Source organism: Myxine glutinosa, chromosome 2 (assembly GCF_964187855.1).
Source record: "Myxine glutinosa chromosome 2, kmMyxGlut1.1, whole genome shotgun sequence".
In the NCBI taxonomy this organism is placed as follows: domain Eukaryota; kingdom Metazoa; phylum Chordata; class Myxini; order Myxiniformes; family Myxinidae; genus Myxine; species Myxine glutinosa.
Genome location: NC_136262.1, coordinates 1,075,341 through 1,090,200, shown reverse-complemented (window position 1 = coordinate 1,090,200; position 14,860 = coordinate 1,075,341). Strand labels below are relative to the sequence as shown.

The 14,860-nt window shown below is 49.0% G+C and overlaps 1 protein-coding gene across 5 annotated transcripts in view; it reads left to right on the top strand.

Annotated features, from left to right (window-relative positions):
• LOC137422104 (uncharacterized) overlaps positions 1-14,860 on the top strand; it is a 235,562-nt gene that overhangs the window by 48,096 nt on the left and 172,606 nt on the right. For all 5 annotated transcript variants that reach the window (XM_078772898.1, XM_078772899.1, XM_068108855.2 and 2 more), the window contains one exon: positions 1-150. This exon is cut by the window's left edge and continues 23 nt beyond it. In XM_078772898.1, the coding sequence (XP_078629024.1) occupies positions 1-150 (150 nt within the window). The remainder of the gene's footprint in view (positions 151-14,860) is intronic.

Genomic DNA, 14,860 nt, shown 5'->3' with positions numbered 1-14,860 from the left:
AACTGCGCAATGCCGACGTTGAAGCTCGTGTTGGACCAATCCGTGCAAAGAAGAAGAGCACGCGTGTGCGCCTGGTGTTTCGCGTAAATCTTGCACAACCCGACGGCTCGCTGCTCACTCTTCAAGCACCTTCAACGCCCATTCTTTGCAGTAAGAAACCAGTGAGACTGCTGCACACACAATTAATCACACAACCGTATGTATAATTACATTGCTGCACCCACGATTAATCACACAACCGTATGTATAATTACACTGCTGCACCCCCGATTAATCACACAACCTGTATGTATAATTGCATTGCTGCACCCACGTTTATCACACAACCGTATGTATAATTACACTGCTGCACACCCGATTAATCACATAACCTGTATGTATAATTACATTGCTGCACACACGATTAATCTCACAACCTGTATGTATAATTACATTGCTGCACCCACGATTAATCACACAACCGTATGTATAATTACACTGCTGCACCCCCGATTAATCACACAACCTGTATGTATAATTACATTGCTGCACCCACGATTAATCACACAACCGTATGTATAATTACACTGCTGCACCCACAATTAATCACACAACCTGTATGTATAATTACATTGCTGCACCCACAATTAATCACACAACCGTATGTATAATTACACTGCTGCACCCACGATTAATCACACAACCGTATGTATAATTCCATTGCTGCACCCACGATTAATCACACAACCGTATGTACAATCACACTGCTGCACCCACGATTAATCACACAACCGTATGTATAATTACATTGCTGCAACAACGATTAATCACACAACCGTATGTATGATTACACTGCTGCACCCCCGATTAATCGCACAACCGTATGTACAATCACACTGCTGCACCCACGATTAATCGCACAACCGTATGTATAATTACATTGATCGCACAACCGTATGTATAATTACACTGCTGCACCCCGATTAATCGCACAACCGTATGTACAATCACACTGCTGCACCCACGATTAATTGCACAACCGTATGTACAATCACACTGCTGCACCCCCGATTAATCGTACAACCGTATGTACATTCACACTGCTGCACCCACGATTAATCGCACAACCGTATGTATAATTACCCTGCTGCACCCCCGATTAATCGCACAACCGTATGTATAATTACATTGCTGCACCCACGATTAATCGCACAACCGTATGTACAATCACACTGCTGCACCCACGATTAATCACACAACCGTATGTATAATTACATTGCTGCAACAACGATTAATCACACAAAAGTATGTATAATTACACTGCTGCACCCCCGATTAATCGCCCACGATTAATCACACAACCGTATGTATAATTACATTGCTACAACAACGATTAATCACACAACCGTATGTACAATCACACTGCTGCACCCACGATTAATCGCACAACCGTATGTATAATTACATTGCTGCACCCACGATTAATCACACAACCGTATGTACAATCACACTGCTGCACCCACGATTAATCACACAACCGTATGTATAATTACATTGCTGCAACAACGATTAATCACACAACCGTATGTATAATTACACTGCTGCACCCTCGATTAATCGCACAACCGTATGTACACTCACACAGCTGCACCCCCGATTAATCGCACAACCGTATGTACATTCACACTGCTGCACCCACGATTAATCGCACAACCGTATGTATAATTACACTGCTGCACCCCCGATTAATCACACAACCATATGTATAATTACATTGCTGCAACAACGATTAATCACACAACCGTATGTATAATTACACTGCTGCACCCCCGATTAATCGCACAACCGTATGTATAATTACACTGCTGCACCCCCGATTAATTACACAACCTGTATGTATAATTACATTGCTGCACCGACAATTAATCGCACAACCGTATGTATAATGACATTGCTGCAACAACGATTAATCGCACAACCGTATGTACAATGACATTGCTGCAACAACGATTAATCACCCAACCGTATGTTTAATCACACTGCTGCACCCCCGATTAATTACACAACCTGTATGTATAATTACACTGCTGCACCCCCGATTAATCGCACAACCGTATGTATAATTACACTGCTGCACCCCCGATTAATTACACAACCTGTATGTATAATTACATTGCTGCACCCCCGATTAATTACACAACCTGTATGTATAATTACATTGCTGCACCGACAATTAATCGCACAACCGTATGTATAATGACATTGCTGCAACAACGATTAATCACCCAACCGTATGTTTAATCACACTGCTGCACCCACGATTAATCACACAACCGTATGTATAATTACATTGCTGCACCCACAATTAATCACACAACCACATGTATAATTACATTGCTGCACCCACGATTAATCACACAACCGTATGTATAATTAAACTGCTGCACCCACGATTAATCACACAACCGTATGTATAAATACATTGCTGCACCCACGATTAATCACACAACCGTATGTATAGTGACATTGCTGCACCCACAATTAATCACACAACATGTATGTATAATTACATTGCTGCACCCACGATTAATCACACAACCGTATGTATAATGACATTGCTGCAACAACGATTAATCACACAACCGTATGTATAATCACACTGCTGCAACCACAATTAATCACACAATCGTATGTATAATTACATTGCTGCACCCACGATTAATCACACAACCGTATGTATAATCACACTGCTGCACACACGATTAATCCCACAACCGTATGCATAATTACATTGCTGCACCCTCGATTAATCACACAGCCGTATGTCTAGTTACACTGCTGCACCCAGGATTAATCACACACCGTATGTGTTGTGAAAATAAACCAAGTCCACAACTTTGTCCCATAGGTAGGTTTAATCTCAATCAGATCTTTAGCATCATCCTGTAAAATACAATCATGCAATAGATATCAGGATCTTGGCATCATATAGGGAGGATCGATTATATTAGTCAATGCAAGCAAGCCGAGAATACATGTGCGGGTACGTACCATTCAGGACTACATGTCATTGTAAAATGTCACAGGAGTGGCTCAGCGTCGCGGACGTCCGAGGTCTTATCGATGACCCTCTACGGTTTAAGTGGGCATCACTCCTGGGTTCAACTTTGATATACATTTTCACGACAGTATGGATAATTACACTGCTGCACAAACGATTCATCACACAACCGCATTCATAATTACTCTGCTGCACCCACGATTAATCACGCAACCGTATGTATAATTACACTGCTGCACACATGATTAATCACACAACCGTATGTATAATTACACTGCTGCACACACGATTAATCACACAACCGTATGTATAATTGCACTGCTGCACCCATGATTTATCACACAACTGCATGCAGAATTACACTGCTGCACACATGATTAATCACACAACCGTATGTATAATTACATTGCTCCACCCACTATTAATCACACAACCGTATGTATAATTACACTGCTGCACCCACGATTAATCACTCAACCGTATGTATAATTACACTGCTGCACCCACGATTAATCACACAACCGTATGTATAATTACATTGCTGCACACACGATTAATCCCACAACCATATGTATAATTGCACTGCTGCACCCACGATTCATCACACAGCTGCATGCAGAATTACACTGCTGCACACATGATTAATCACACAACCGTATGTATAATTACATTGCTCCACCCACTATTAATCACACAACCGTATGTATAATTACACTGCTGCACCCACGATTAATCACACAACCGTATGTATAATTACACTGCTGCACCCACGATTAATCACACAACCGTATGTATAATTACACTGCTGCACCCATGATTAATCACACAGCCGTATGTATAGTTACACTGCTGCACCCAGGATGAATCACCCAACCGTATGTATAATTACACTGCTGAACCCATGATTAATCACACAATCCATACAGGTTGCTTCTGTCAAACCAGACGTGATCTGCTTAACAGAAACTTTCCTCCTTTATGATGTCTCTGATTCCATAGTATCTCTCCCGGGCTACTCCCTCCTCCGGTATGATAGACCTGAGCCTCGTCCTGGAGGCGGGGTTGCTATCTTTATCAAAAACTCTCTTCCTCACTCGCCCTGCACTGCACTCTCTCCACCTCACCCCCAGGAATACCTCTGGCTACGGCTTCCCCTTCGCTCCCACCTCTTGTTCATATGTGTGTTGTACCGTCCACGAAACAGTGATGACTCCATCTACATCTCGCTGTCTGACGATATGGACCAACTTCTATCTACTCATCCCAACTCTCTCTTCCTCATATGTGGTGATTTCAACTGTCATCATGCCAGTTGGCTGGGTGTGGGTACCTCTCTCACCAGCCATGGCTCCTCAGCAAAGGACTTCTGCGACTCACTGGGACTGACACAATCTGTCAATTTCCCGACCCGGATCTCAGTGAACGGAACATCTTCTCTTCTGGACTTGGTTATGACTAACTTCCCTGAAAATGTCTGCTGCTCTTCTTCTGCTCCGATCGGATCATCTGATCATGTCCTTGTTAAAGTGGACATCTCTCTGACCATCCTCAGGGAGCCTGCTCAGCGTCGACGAGTCTGGCATTTCACTCAGGCCAACTGGCACGGTCTTCAAGCAGCCATCAATCATCTGGACTGGTCTCCCATCTCTACCACCTCTGACATCAACTCATCCTGGGAATTCTTCCAAAGTAAATTGCTCTCTCTCATGCACAGATTTATCCCATCTCGTCTTCAGTTGTCATACCCTTCCTCCCGTCCATGGTACACGGAATCTTGTGGTGAGGCTGTTGCCCAGAAACAACTTGCCTTCGTCTCCTGGAAAGCAAATCCAACGGAAGGAAATCTCATTTCCTTTCACAAAGCCCGAAACAAGTGTGTGTCCACCCTCAGGAGAGCCAGGAAACAATATCTCTCCGTTCTCAAGACCGAACTCTCTTATCTGTCTCCCTCTTCCAAATCCTGGTGGCATCTGGTCAAATCCGTTTCTGGTGTTTGTTCCCCCTCCTTCCCCTCCCTTACCTCAAACGGCTACACAGCTGACTCTGCACGTGAAAAAGCTGAATGCCTCAACTCTGTGTTTGCCTCTAAATCTTGTGTCCCAAACCCATCCCTCTCTGTACCCACCATACCCAGTCGTACCCTGCTGCTCCTGGACTCCGTGTCCTTTCCTCCTGACAAGGTGGAAAAGTTTCTGTCAACCCTCGACTCTGATTCTGCAACTGGACCCGACGGCATCAGCCCACGGGTCCTAAAATCCTGCTCTGCTGCTCTATCTCACCCTCTCTCTGTTCTCTTCACCCTCTCTTTTGCTCAAGGTCAACTGCCATCTGCTTGGAAATCAGCCAACATCACCGCTTTGCACAAAAAAGGTGCAAAAACAGATCCTAGCAACTACAGACCAATCAGCCTTCTCCCAATTATCAGCAAAGTCATGGAATCCATCATTGCTTCGGATATGAAATCTTTCCTCTTCTCCAATGGCTTGATCTCTGATCATCAATTTGGTTTCAGACCAGGTCACTCTACTCTGGACATGCTGCTTCTGCTGTCTCAACAATGGATGGAGGTCCTCAATGCCAAACAGGAAATTAGAGCTGTCTCCCTCGACATATCACGTGCCTTCGACACGGTCTGGCACCCCGCTCTGCTCACCAAACTCTCCTCCTTTGGTATCCATGGAAATCTCCACGCATGGCTGGCGGACTTCCTCTCTAGTCGTCGTCAACGTGTGGCCCTGAATGGGTTTCTCTCATCTCCTCTTCCTGTTCAGGCTGGAGTTCCCCAAGGCAGTGTTCTGGGCCCCGTGCTTTTTCTGGTCTTCATCAATGATCTCTCTGACTCTCTCGAAAATCCTCTCTATCTCTTTGCTGATGACTCCACTCTCTGCCGCTCCATTCCTCTTCCCTCAGATCGGCAGTCTGCTGCCTCCTCACTCTCTGAAGACCTGGACAAAATCACAGACTGGTCAAACAAGTGGAACATGTCTTTCAATCCTGACAAATCTCACACTCTTACTATGTCTCTCCGAAAAGATCGACTGGACAACCCTCCCATCTACTTTCTCAACAATCCTCTCCAAGAAGTTCTGTCGCTCAAGATTTTGGGTCTCACTATCTGCCATGATCTTTCTTGGGAAAACCACATTTCCAAGCTGGCCTCCAAAGCCAGTCGCCGACTGGGCATCCTCCGTCGTGCGAGGTCCTTCCTCGGCACACCTGAGCTCCTCACCACATACAAGGCTTTCATCCGCAGCTCAATGGAATACTGTTCTCCCCTATGGGCCGGTGCTCCTGCCTCACACCTAGCTCGGCTTCACGCTGTTGAAACCAAAGCTTTCAGAATTATTGGAATCTCCCGCGATGAAGCTATCTCTGAGGGCCTTTCACTCACTCACCGCAGGCAGGTAGGTGGTCTTTCTGTCTTCTACCGACTCCTCTCCGGCCTTGCACCCCCAGCTCTCTCTGTGCTCTGTCCCCCAAATATTCCTACAGGTCGCACAAGATCTGCCAGCAACCCTCTGATGGTTAAACTGCCGAAATCTCGGCTCTCTGCTCACCTTCACTCTTTCATTCCTCTTTTCTCCCGCCTCTGGAACAAACTCCCTCACTCCCTTCAATCCCACTCCTCCCTCCAGGTCTTTAAAACAGCTGTTCACCACCATCTCTTATCTTCCCCCATCCAAAACCTTGATCTTTTCTACCCCCGCTAATTCACCCCAGATCCACCTTGTTTGAAATTCCAACTTCTTTCCTGGAAGTCCTGGCAGTGTCCATATGTTTTATACCTCTCCCACCGCCTCCTTCCCACGCCCCCCCCCCCCCCCCCCCAAAGCCCTCGCCCTCTCTCAGATCTCTCGATGTCTCCATGTCTCTCGGTCCCTGCTCTCAAATGTTGTGTTTGTGTCCTTCCCCCTCTCTCCCCATCTTGTCTACCGCTCCCTGTTATATGTTTTATGTGTCGGTTTGTCTTTCTGTGTGATTAATGTTCGCTCTTTCAGGAGCCTCGATCTTGTATACGAAAAAAAAAAAAAAAAAAAAAAAAAAAAAAAAAAAAAAAAAATCGTATGTACAATTACATTGCTGCACACACAATTAATCACACAACCGTATGTGTAATTACATTGCTGCACCCACGAATAATCACACAACCATATGTATAATTACATTCCTGCACACATGATTAATCACACAGCCGTATGTATAATGGCATTGCTGCACCCACGATTAATCACACAATCGTATGTATAATTACATTGCTGCACCCACGATTAATCACACAACCGTATGTCTAATTACATTGCTGCACCCACAATTAATCACGCAGCCGTATGAGTAGGGTAATAATGTTGTTCCTGGACCACCCTCATTTTCCCATTGACTTACATGTTAATTTTTCTCTCACCCTCATTTCCCCTTAACACCTCTATTTCTCCCACCCTGTTCTTTACGAACCTTTTAGCCTTTTGACATACTCTTATTCTCAATGTTGTTCATTAGACCACTCAAACAATGATTCTCCGAATATTTTCTCCCTCTCACTCTCTTAATATCAATGATCCCGAGTAGACCACTCAAACAATGATCCTACAAATATTTGTTTATGTGTGGGAAATAATTTAATTGTCTTACAACTTCCATCACCATCTAATACATTAACAAAAAAGATGTTTGAGTTTGGTTCTTTATTAAGATATTTTAACTGAGTTAAGATAAAATGATAAACCTCCCTCAATGTTCTTGTTTGAGCGCCTCCAGTGCCACACACCATTTTAAAATTAAAGTATATATTTTCCTAACAACCATCAGTTTTCCGTCTACTCAAAAATATTTCCATCTTTTTTACCCAACTCACCGGTATTTAAATTCATTCTCTTATTTGTTTTGTGAACTTTTCTACCAGTTGCCTTTTCAATTATACCTATTTGATATTTTTCACATTCGTTATGTTTACCATTTATATACCAAGGTTGATTACACCTCCACTCTTTAGTCTGGTTGATACTTGGTTCTATCATTTACTTATTTATAAAAAAAAGGTGGCGGTAGCCCTGAAAAAATCCCTAACCCCATTATCTTATCACTTATATATATCTTATCACTTTTATATCTTATCACTTATATATCTTATCACTTATATATCTTATCACTTATATATATTATCACTTATATACTTATATAACCATAAGGGAGACTATCAATTCCATTTTTTTTAAATAAACCTCTTATTTTAGCACGCGGTGCTACGCGCATGACTTGCTACCAAGGAGGAAGTGGACAACGCGGTAAGTTTGATGTTCTTTATTCAAAGAGGTCACTGTAGCACTGGCGCGCTCCGGGCTGCGCGCCCGGTGTATATCTTACCCCTCGGGCGTGGCCGCCGCCCACTTGGTGCGCGGAATGATGTCAGCACGCTAGTGGGCTTTCGTGTACGCCACACGCGCCCCCCCCAGAATTCCCGCGCACCTGGAGGGCCAGTTTGCGGGGCAAACGGATGACCTGGCCAAAGCGCCCTCTGGCGACCGGCGGCGTCCGGGGTGTAGGGATGCCAGGTGGGATGCCCCCGGCTGTACCCGGGATGGGTGCCGGACCGGGGGGGCGGCGTGCCTGCGGTGCTGGGCGGTGCCGGGGGTCCGCCCGCAGGGGGGCGGCCCCGACGCGGGGGCCGAGCCACCGGCGGTGGGTGGTCCACGTCGAGGTGGGCCGGCTTGAGGCGGTCTATGGAGACCCGGTCAGGAGTGCCGCCAATGTCCAGGGTGAAATGTTTCACCCCGGTCTCCAGCACGCGGAAAGGCCTGTCGTACGGGGGCCGCAGTGGTGTCCGGTGGGCGTCGTGCCGGACGAAGACGCACTCCGCGGTGCGAAGCTCCGGGGCGACGTGTGTAGGAGGGTGCCCGTGGTGCGCCGTCGGCACCGGGGCGAACCTCCGGGCGGTCTCCTGCAGCGCAGAACGCTCCTGCGCCGCGGACCAAGGTGCCGTGGGGTCGGGGAGGAACTCACCCGCAGCGGTTGTCCAAAGACCAACTCCGCCGCGGATGCGCGCAGGTCCTCCTTGGGCGCTGTCCGGAGGCCCAGCAGGACCCAGGGGAGCCTGTCGACTCAGCCGCCGTCGCGGAGGGTGGCCCGGAGCGCGGCCTTCAACGAGCGGTGGAATCGCTCGCACAGGCCGTTGGCCTGGGGGTGGTAGGCCGTGGTTCGGTGCAGCTGGACCCCGAGCCCCCGCGCGACCGCGGCCCAGAGCTCCGAGGTGAACTGGGGGCCGCGGTCGGACGAGATGTCCGAGGGGGCGGCGACCCGGGTGGCGATGAACGCCTGCGCGACATCTGCCGCCGTCGTCGCCGCCAAAGGCACGGCCTCCGGCCACAGGGTGGTGCGGTCCACCATGGTGAGGACATGGGTGAAACCCCGCGAGGGGGGCAGAGGTCCCACCAGGTCCACGTGAACGTGGTCGAACCGACGTTCCGGCACCGTAAACGGGGCCAAGGGGGCCTGGGTGTGTCGGTGCACCTTTGCGCGCTGGCACACGAGGCACGTCCTGGCCCAGCCGCGGACGGCCTTCCGGAGGCCATGCCAGACAAACTTGTCGGCGACCAACCGCTGGGAGGCCCTCGTGCCCGGGTGGGACAGGCCGTGGATGGCGTCAAAAACCTGGCGCTGCCAGCCTGCGGGCACGATGGGGCGAGGCCGCCCGAGGGAGAAGTCGCAAACGAAGGCCGTGCCCGCGCCGTCGAAGGGCACCTCGGTGACGCGGAGGCCCGTGATGGCGGGCCGCAGGGCCTGGACCCCGGGGTCGGCGGCCTGGTCCGCTGCCATCCGGGCATAGTCGATGCCAAGGTGGACTGCGTGGGCGACGGCCCGGGAAAGGCAATCGGCCACCTGGTTGTCCTTTCCCGCGATGTGCCGGATGTCCGTCGTGTACTCGGACACGGCCGCGAGGTGACGCTGTTTCCGGGCCGACCACGGCTCGGCGACCTTGCCCATCGCGAAAACCAGCGGCTTGTGGTCGACGAAGGCCGTGAACGCACGGCCCTCGAGCAGATGGCGGAAGTGCCTGACCGCCAGGTGAAGCCCAAGCAACTCGCGGTCGAAGGTGCTGTAATGGCGTTCGGGCGGGCGAAGCTGCCGGCTGAAGAACGCCAGCGGTTGCCAAGCTCCACGCACCCATTGCTCGTACACTGCGCCCACCGCATAGTCCGAGGCGTCGGAGGTGAGGGCGATCGGTGCATCGAGCGCCGGGTGCGCGAGCATGGTGGCGTTGGCCAAGGCTAGCTTCGCGCCCGAGAACGCCGCGTCCATCTGCTTGGTCCAGGTAACGTCACCTTTGCCCGGCTTCCCTCGAAGGGCCTCGTGTAAGGGGCGCATGAGCTGGGCGATGCGGGGCAGGAACCGATGGTAAAAGTTTACCATGCCCAGGAACTCCTGGAGCCCCTTGATCGTGCGGGGGCGCGGAAACCCCTTCACCGCCTCCACCTTGGCCGGTAGGGGGACGGCCCCGTGCCTGGTGACGCGGTGCCCCAAAAAGTCGATTTCAGCGACACCGAACCGGCACTTGGCGGGGTTCACGATTAGGCCGTGCTGGCCCAGACGTTCGAAGAGCATGCGGAGATGGTGTAGGTGCTCTTCGCGGGACGCGCTGGCGACGAGGATGTTGTCCAGGTAGACGTACAAAAAATCCAAGCCGCGCAAGACGCTGTCCATGAGGCGCTGGAACGCCTGAGCCGCATTTTTCAAACCGAAGGGCATCCGAAGGAATTCGAAAAGCCCGAATGGCGTGTTGATAGCCGTCTTCGGGATGTCCTCCGGCCGGACAGGGACCTGATGGTAGCCGCGTACGAGGTCCACCTTTGAAAAGAAGGACATATTCGCCAAGCGGGCGGAAAAGTCCTGAATGTGGGGGACGGGGTAGCGGTCGGGGGTGGTGGTGTCGTTGAGGCGCCGGTAGTCCCCGCACGGTCGCCATCCCCCGCCGGGCTTGGGCACGATGTGGAGCGGGGACGCCCACGCGCTCTCGGAGCACTGCACGATGCCGAGCCGCTCCAGCGTCGCGAACTTCGCTTTCGCTACCGCGAGCTTCGTCGGCTTGAGGCGGCGTGCCCGGGCGTAGACCGGTGGCCCGGCGGTGGGGATGTGGTGTTCCACCCCGTGCTTGACGGTCCCCGCCGAGAAGGTCGGCCGCGTGAGGGCCGGAAAACCCGTGAGGAGGCGGGCGAATTCGTCCGTTGCCGGAAGCGTACAGATGAACCTGGCCGGAACGGAACCGCTCAGCAAGCCGCTCGGCGAGCCGCTCGATGAGCCGCTCTGTGAGCTGCTCAACGAGCCGGGCAGCGCACACGCGAGCGAGCTGAACGTCTCAGCCTGGACAAGCCTTCTGCGCTTTACATCGACCAGTAATCCATTAGCACATAAGAAGTCCGCGCCGAGCAGTGCCATGGGCACGTCGGCCGTAACGAACGACCAACGGAAAACCTGACCTCCGAACCGCAGGGAGAGACGGCGTTTTCCGTACGTGCGTATAGACGTACCATTGGCCGCAAGCAGCGCGGGACCTCGGCCTGCGGTGTGCTTGTCGGACGTACCGGCAGGAACGACACTCACCTGCACTCCCGTATCGCACAGGTAACGGCGCCTGGACAAGGTGTCCGTTATGTACAGAAGGCTGTTGGAATTGCCGACGCTCACCGTTGCCACCAAGCGCCGGCTCGCCCGTTTCCCGACCTGCCGAATGAGCACGGCGGGCGACACTGCCGAGCCTCGTGGCCGAACTTGGCGTGGAAGAAACACCAGGCAGGCAGCTGCGGCGTCGGAGGCCGCGGTTTTCTTCGCGGCGGCGGTGGTGGTCGGGGCGTGGCGGCGGACACGAGGTGCGGTGCCTCGGGAGCCTCGGGAGCGGCAACCGCGCCAAGACTCGCCTGCGTGGCCAAAGCCGCGTAGTATTTGTCGGCCTCGGCAGCGAGTGCACGGAGTTCCGTTAACGCGGAACCAGCCAAAGCGAGGCGGACTCGTGCTGGCAGCTGGCGTCGAAATAACGCCCGGAATAGAGTGTTCGGGGTTTCGTCGCCCATGAGCGCCAGCATATGGTCCATACGGACCGACGGTCGCGTGTCCCCGATCTCGGGGAGGTCCAAGAGGCGATCGGCCCGTGCGTCCACCGTAAGGCCGAACGTGGCGAGGAGGAGCCGCTTGACCGCCTCGTACTTGCCGTCGGCAGGTGGATCCCTTAGGACCGATACGACGCGGGTGGCCGTGCCGGGCCTGAGGGCGGCGACCACGTGGCAGTACATGGTCTCGTCCACTGTGATGCCCCGAAGTCGGAACTGGGCTTCCGCCTGCAGGAACCAAACTTCGGGTTGTGACTCCCGGAATTCGGGGAGCTTGATGGAGACCGCGTTGGTAGCCATTGTTGCGGCGGTTTCGGGTAGCCAGCGACGGCTGACTCAAATGTCGGAGGTCACCAATTTAGCACGCGGTGCTACGCGCATGACTTGCTACCAAGGAGGAAGCGGACAACGCGGCAAGTTTGATGTTCTTTATTCAAAGAGGTCACTGTAGCACTGGTGCGCTCTGGGCTGCGCGCCCGGTGTATATCCTGAGGCCACGCCTACCCCTCGGGCGTGGCCGCCGCCCACTTGGTGCGTGGAATGATGTCACCACGCCAGTGGGCTTTCGTGTACGCCACATTATCATCAAAAGCCCCTAATGCTTTCTTATTTATCTCTTCTGTATATAATTGATGTTTATAACTTCTTATTCCATTAATCTTTCTAAACTCTTCTTTCTTTGTTGTTAAACAGTTATAATAATCCTTAAAGTTTATTGTTTCTTTAATAACATTTTTCTTTACACCTTTTAACTTCTTATCAGTCTTTTCAATGTTATTCACAATGTATTTATAAGCATAAGCCTTTGACCTCAATCCCACAAATTCACTCAAAACATTTCCTCCCAATTCATCCTTAAACTTTCCAATCACCTTTTTATTTTTAGAAGAGAACAACTCACTCTCTGGACTGTAATTACTTGTATCATAGATATTAATGTCCTTTTTCATGTCAAAATAAACATCATCAGTATTAATTTTTAAAATAAAACGATCTGTATCCATATAAAGTAGATTAACATCATTTTGATATTTCTTCCTCAAGTTATTGTAAAAGTAATCATACATCAAGGACTTTGATAAATCAAGTATTGAGGTACCAATGTAAATAGTTTGTTCATCTCAACGCTTTCTCTCATCAAATATATCGCACAAAAGTTTTCCGTAAAAACTTCTACTCTCGAGAAGCTTGGTCTGTTGATTAATTTTGATGCTTGTTTCCATGATGTTGATAGACGAATGTTTTGTCTCTTTCTAACATTCTCCATCGTTTTTCCAAATACAGCATTATTCATCAATTTATAAAAGTCTTTCTCAAAATCTGTTTTTGACTCTGTTCTTCTTTGTGTATTAAAATCAATGTACTCTTTCAACCAATGACTGATTAAACCTGAGAATCCTATGTATCTTTTCAACACGGAGACCCTTTGAAAGACATTGTCTCAAATTTCTTTGATGGAGCACATAATTTTTCTTGTTGTATAGTGTTGTTAGAAGCTTCTCTGACGCTTTACCCTTTACATTAAATGATTGTTGATAATCACTTAACCACTCCTTCTTTGGACTTTCCTTTTCACAAGCAAATGGGAGATCTTTGTGTAGGTTATGGAGTTCCTCTGGATATTTCAAATCAACTTCAAAATAATAACCAACTTTTTCTTCATCTAATTCAGCTTGTGTAGAGATACATACATCTTGTAAAACCTTTTTGTAGTCTTTTTCCTTTACCCATCTAAGTTTTCCATAAGGAAGAGCCTGAGACATTGCCCAGTCATAGAGGTTGTTCGCGTCATAGTACATCAAGTAAGAACTCTCTTTCGTTGAATCATAATTCGGAAAATATTTGTTATTTGCTTTTGCGTATCTGCTCGAGCATACTTGTGAAATTCCACCTCTTTTTGCCTTTTCAATCATTAAAAGCATATCGACATCGGTTATCAAATCCAAAGCTTGTTTTGTCATTTTTAACATTGCACTCCAAGCCAATCCAGGAGCAGTGTAATAGTGAGCAGGATCCAATCCATATCCAGAATGACAGATTGTTCTGAAAGCCTCAAACACATCAGCCAACAAAAGCACATAAGTTTTGAGATACAAATCGTGATACTCACCAAGATTCTTGATGTTATATTTTTTCCAAACATTTTGTGCATGTACATAATCTTTATCAGATATATGACTATTATTTAATTTATTATAGAAATTTTCTTTTGAAGGAAGTTGTTTCATTGAATCTCTCAAATGAGTTCATATAGTCATAGGGATAAATTCCCTTTTGTGTTAGTAAATCTTTGTCTGAAAAATACTCTGAAAGACATGGGAACTCTTTTAGATTTTGAACCAAGTTAGCCAATGGACTTGTCATTAATTTAAATGTATCAAGAAATCTGATCTGAGTTATAGATGTATGAATTGTTTTTGTGAATGAAATGTATTTCTGATCCGTGTTAGGAATTGCTGAAATGTGTCCAGATGTCTTCTTTTTTTTTTTCTTTTTTTTTGTATACTGAATCGAGGCTCGTGGAAGAGCTAACATTTATTTCACAAACAAATCAACCAGACAAACAAAATCTACAAAAAGAGGGAGCGGAAGACAAGATGGGGAGAGAAGGGGAAGCACACAACCACAACATTTGAGAGCAGGGAGAAGTGTGGGAGGGAGAGGGCTTGGGGGGAGGAGGCGTGGGAAGGGGGAGGGTGGGAGAGGTATAAAACACAAGGGGACC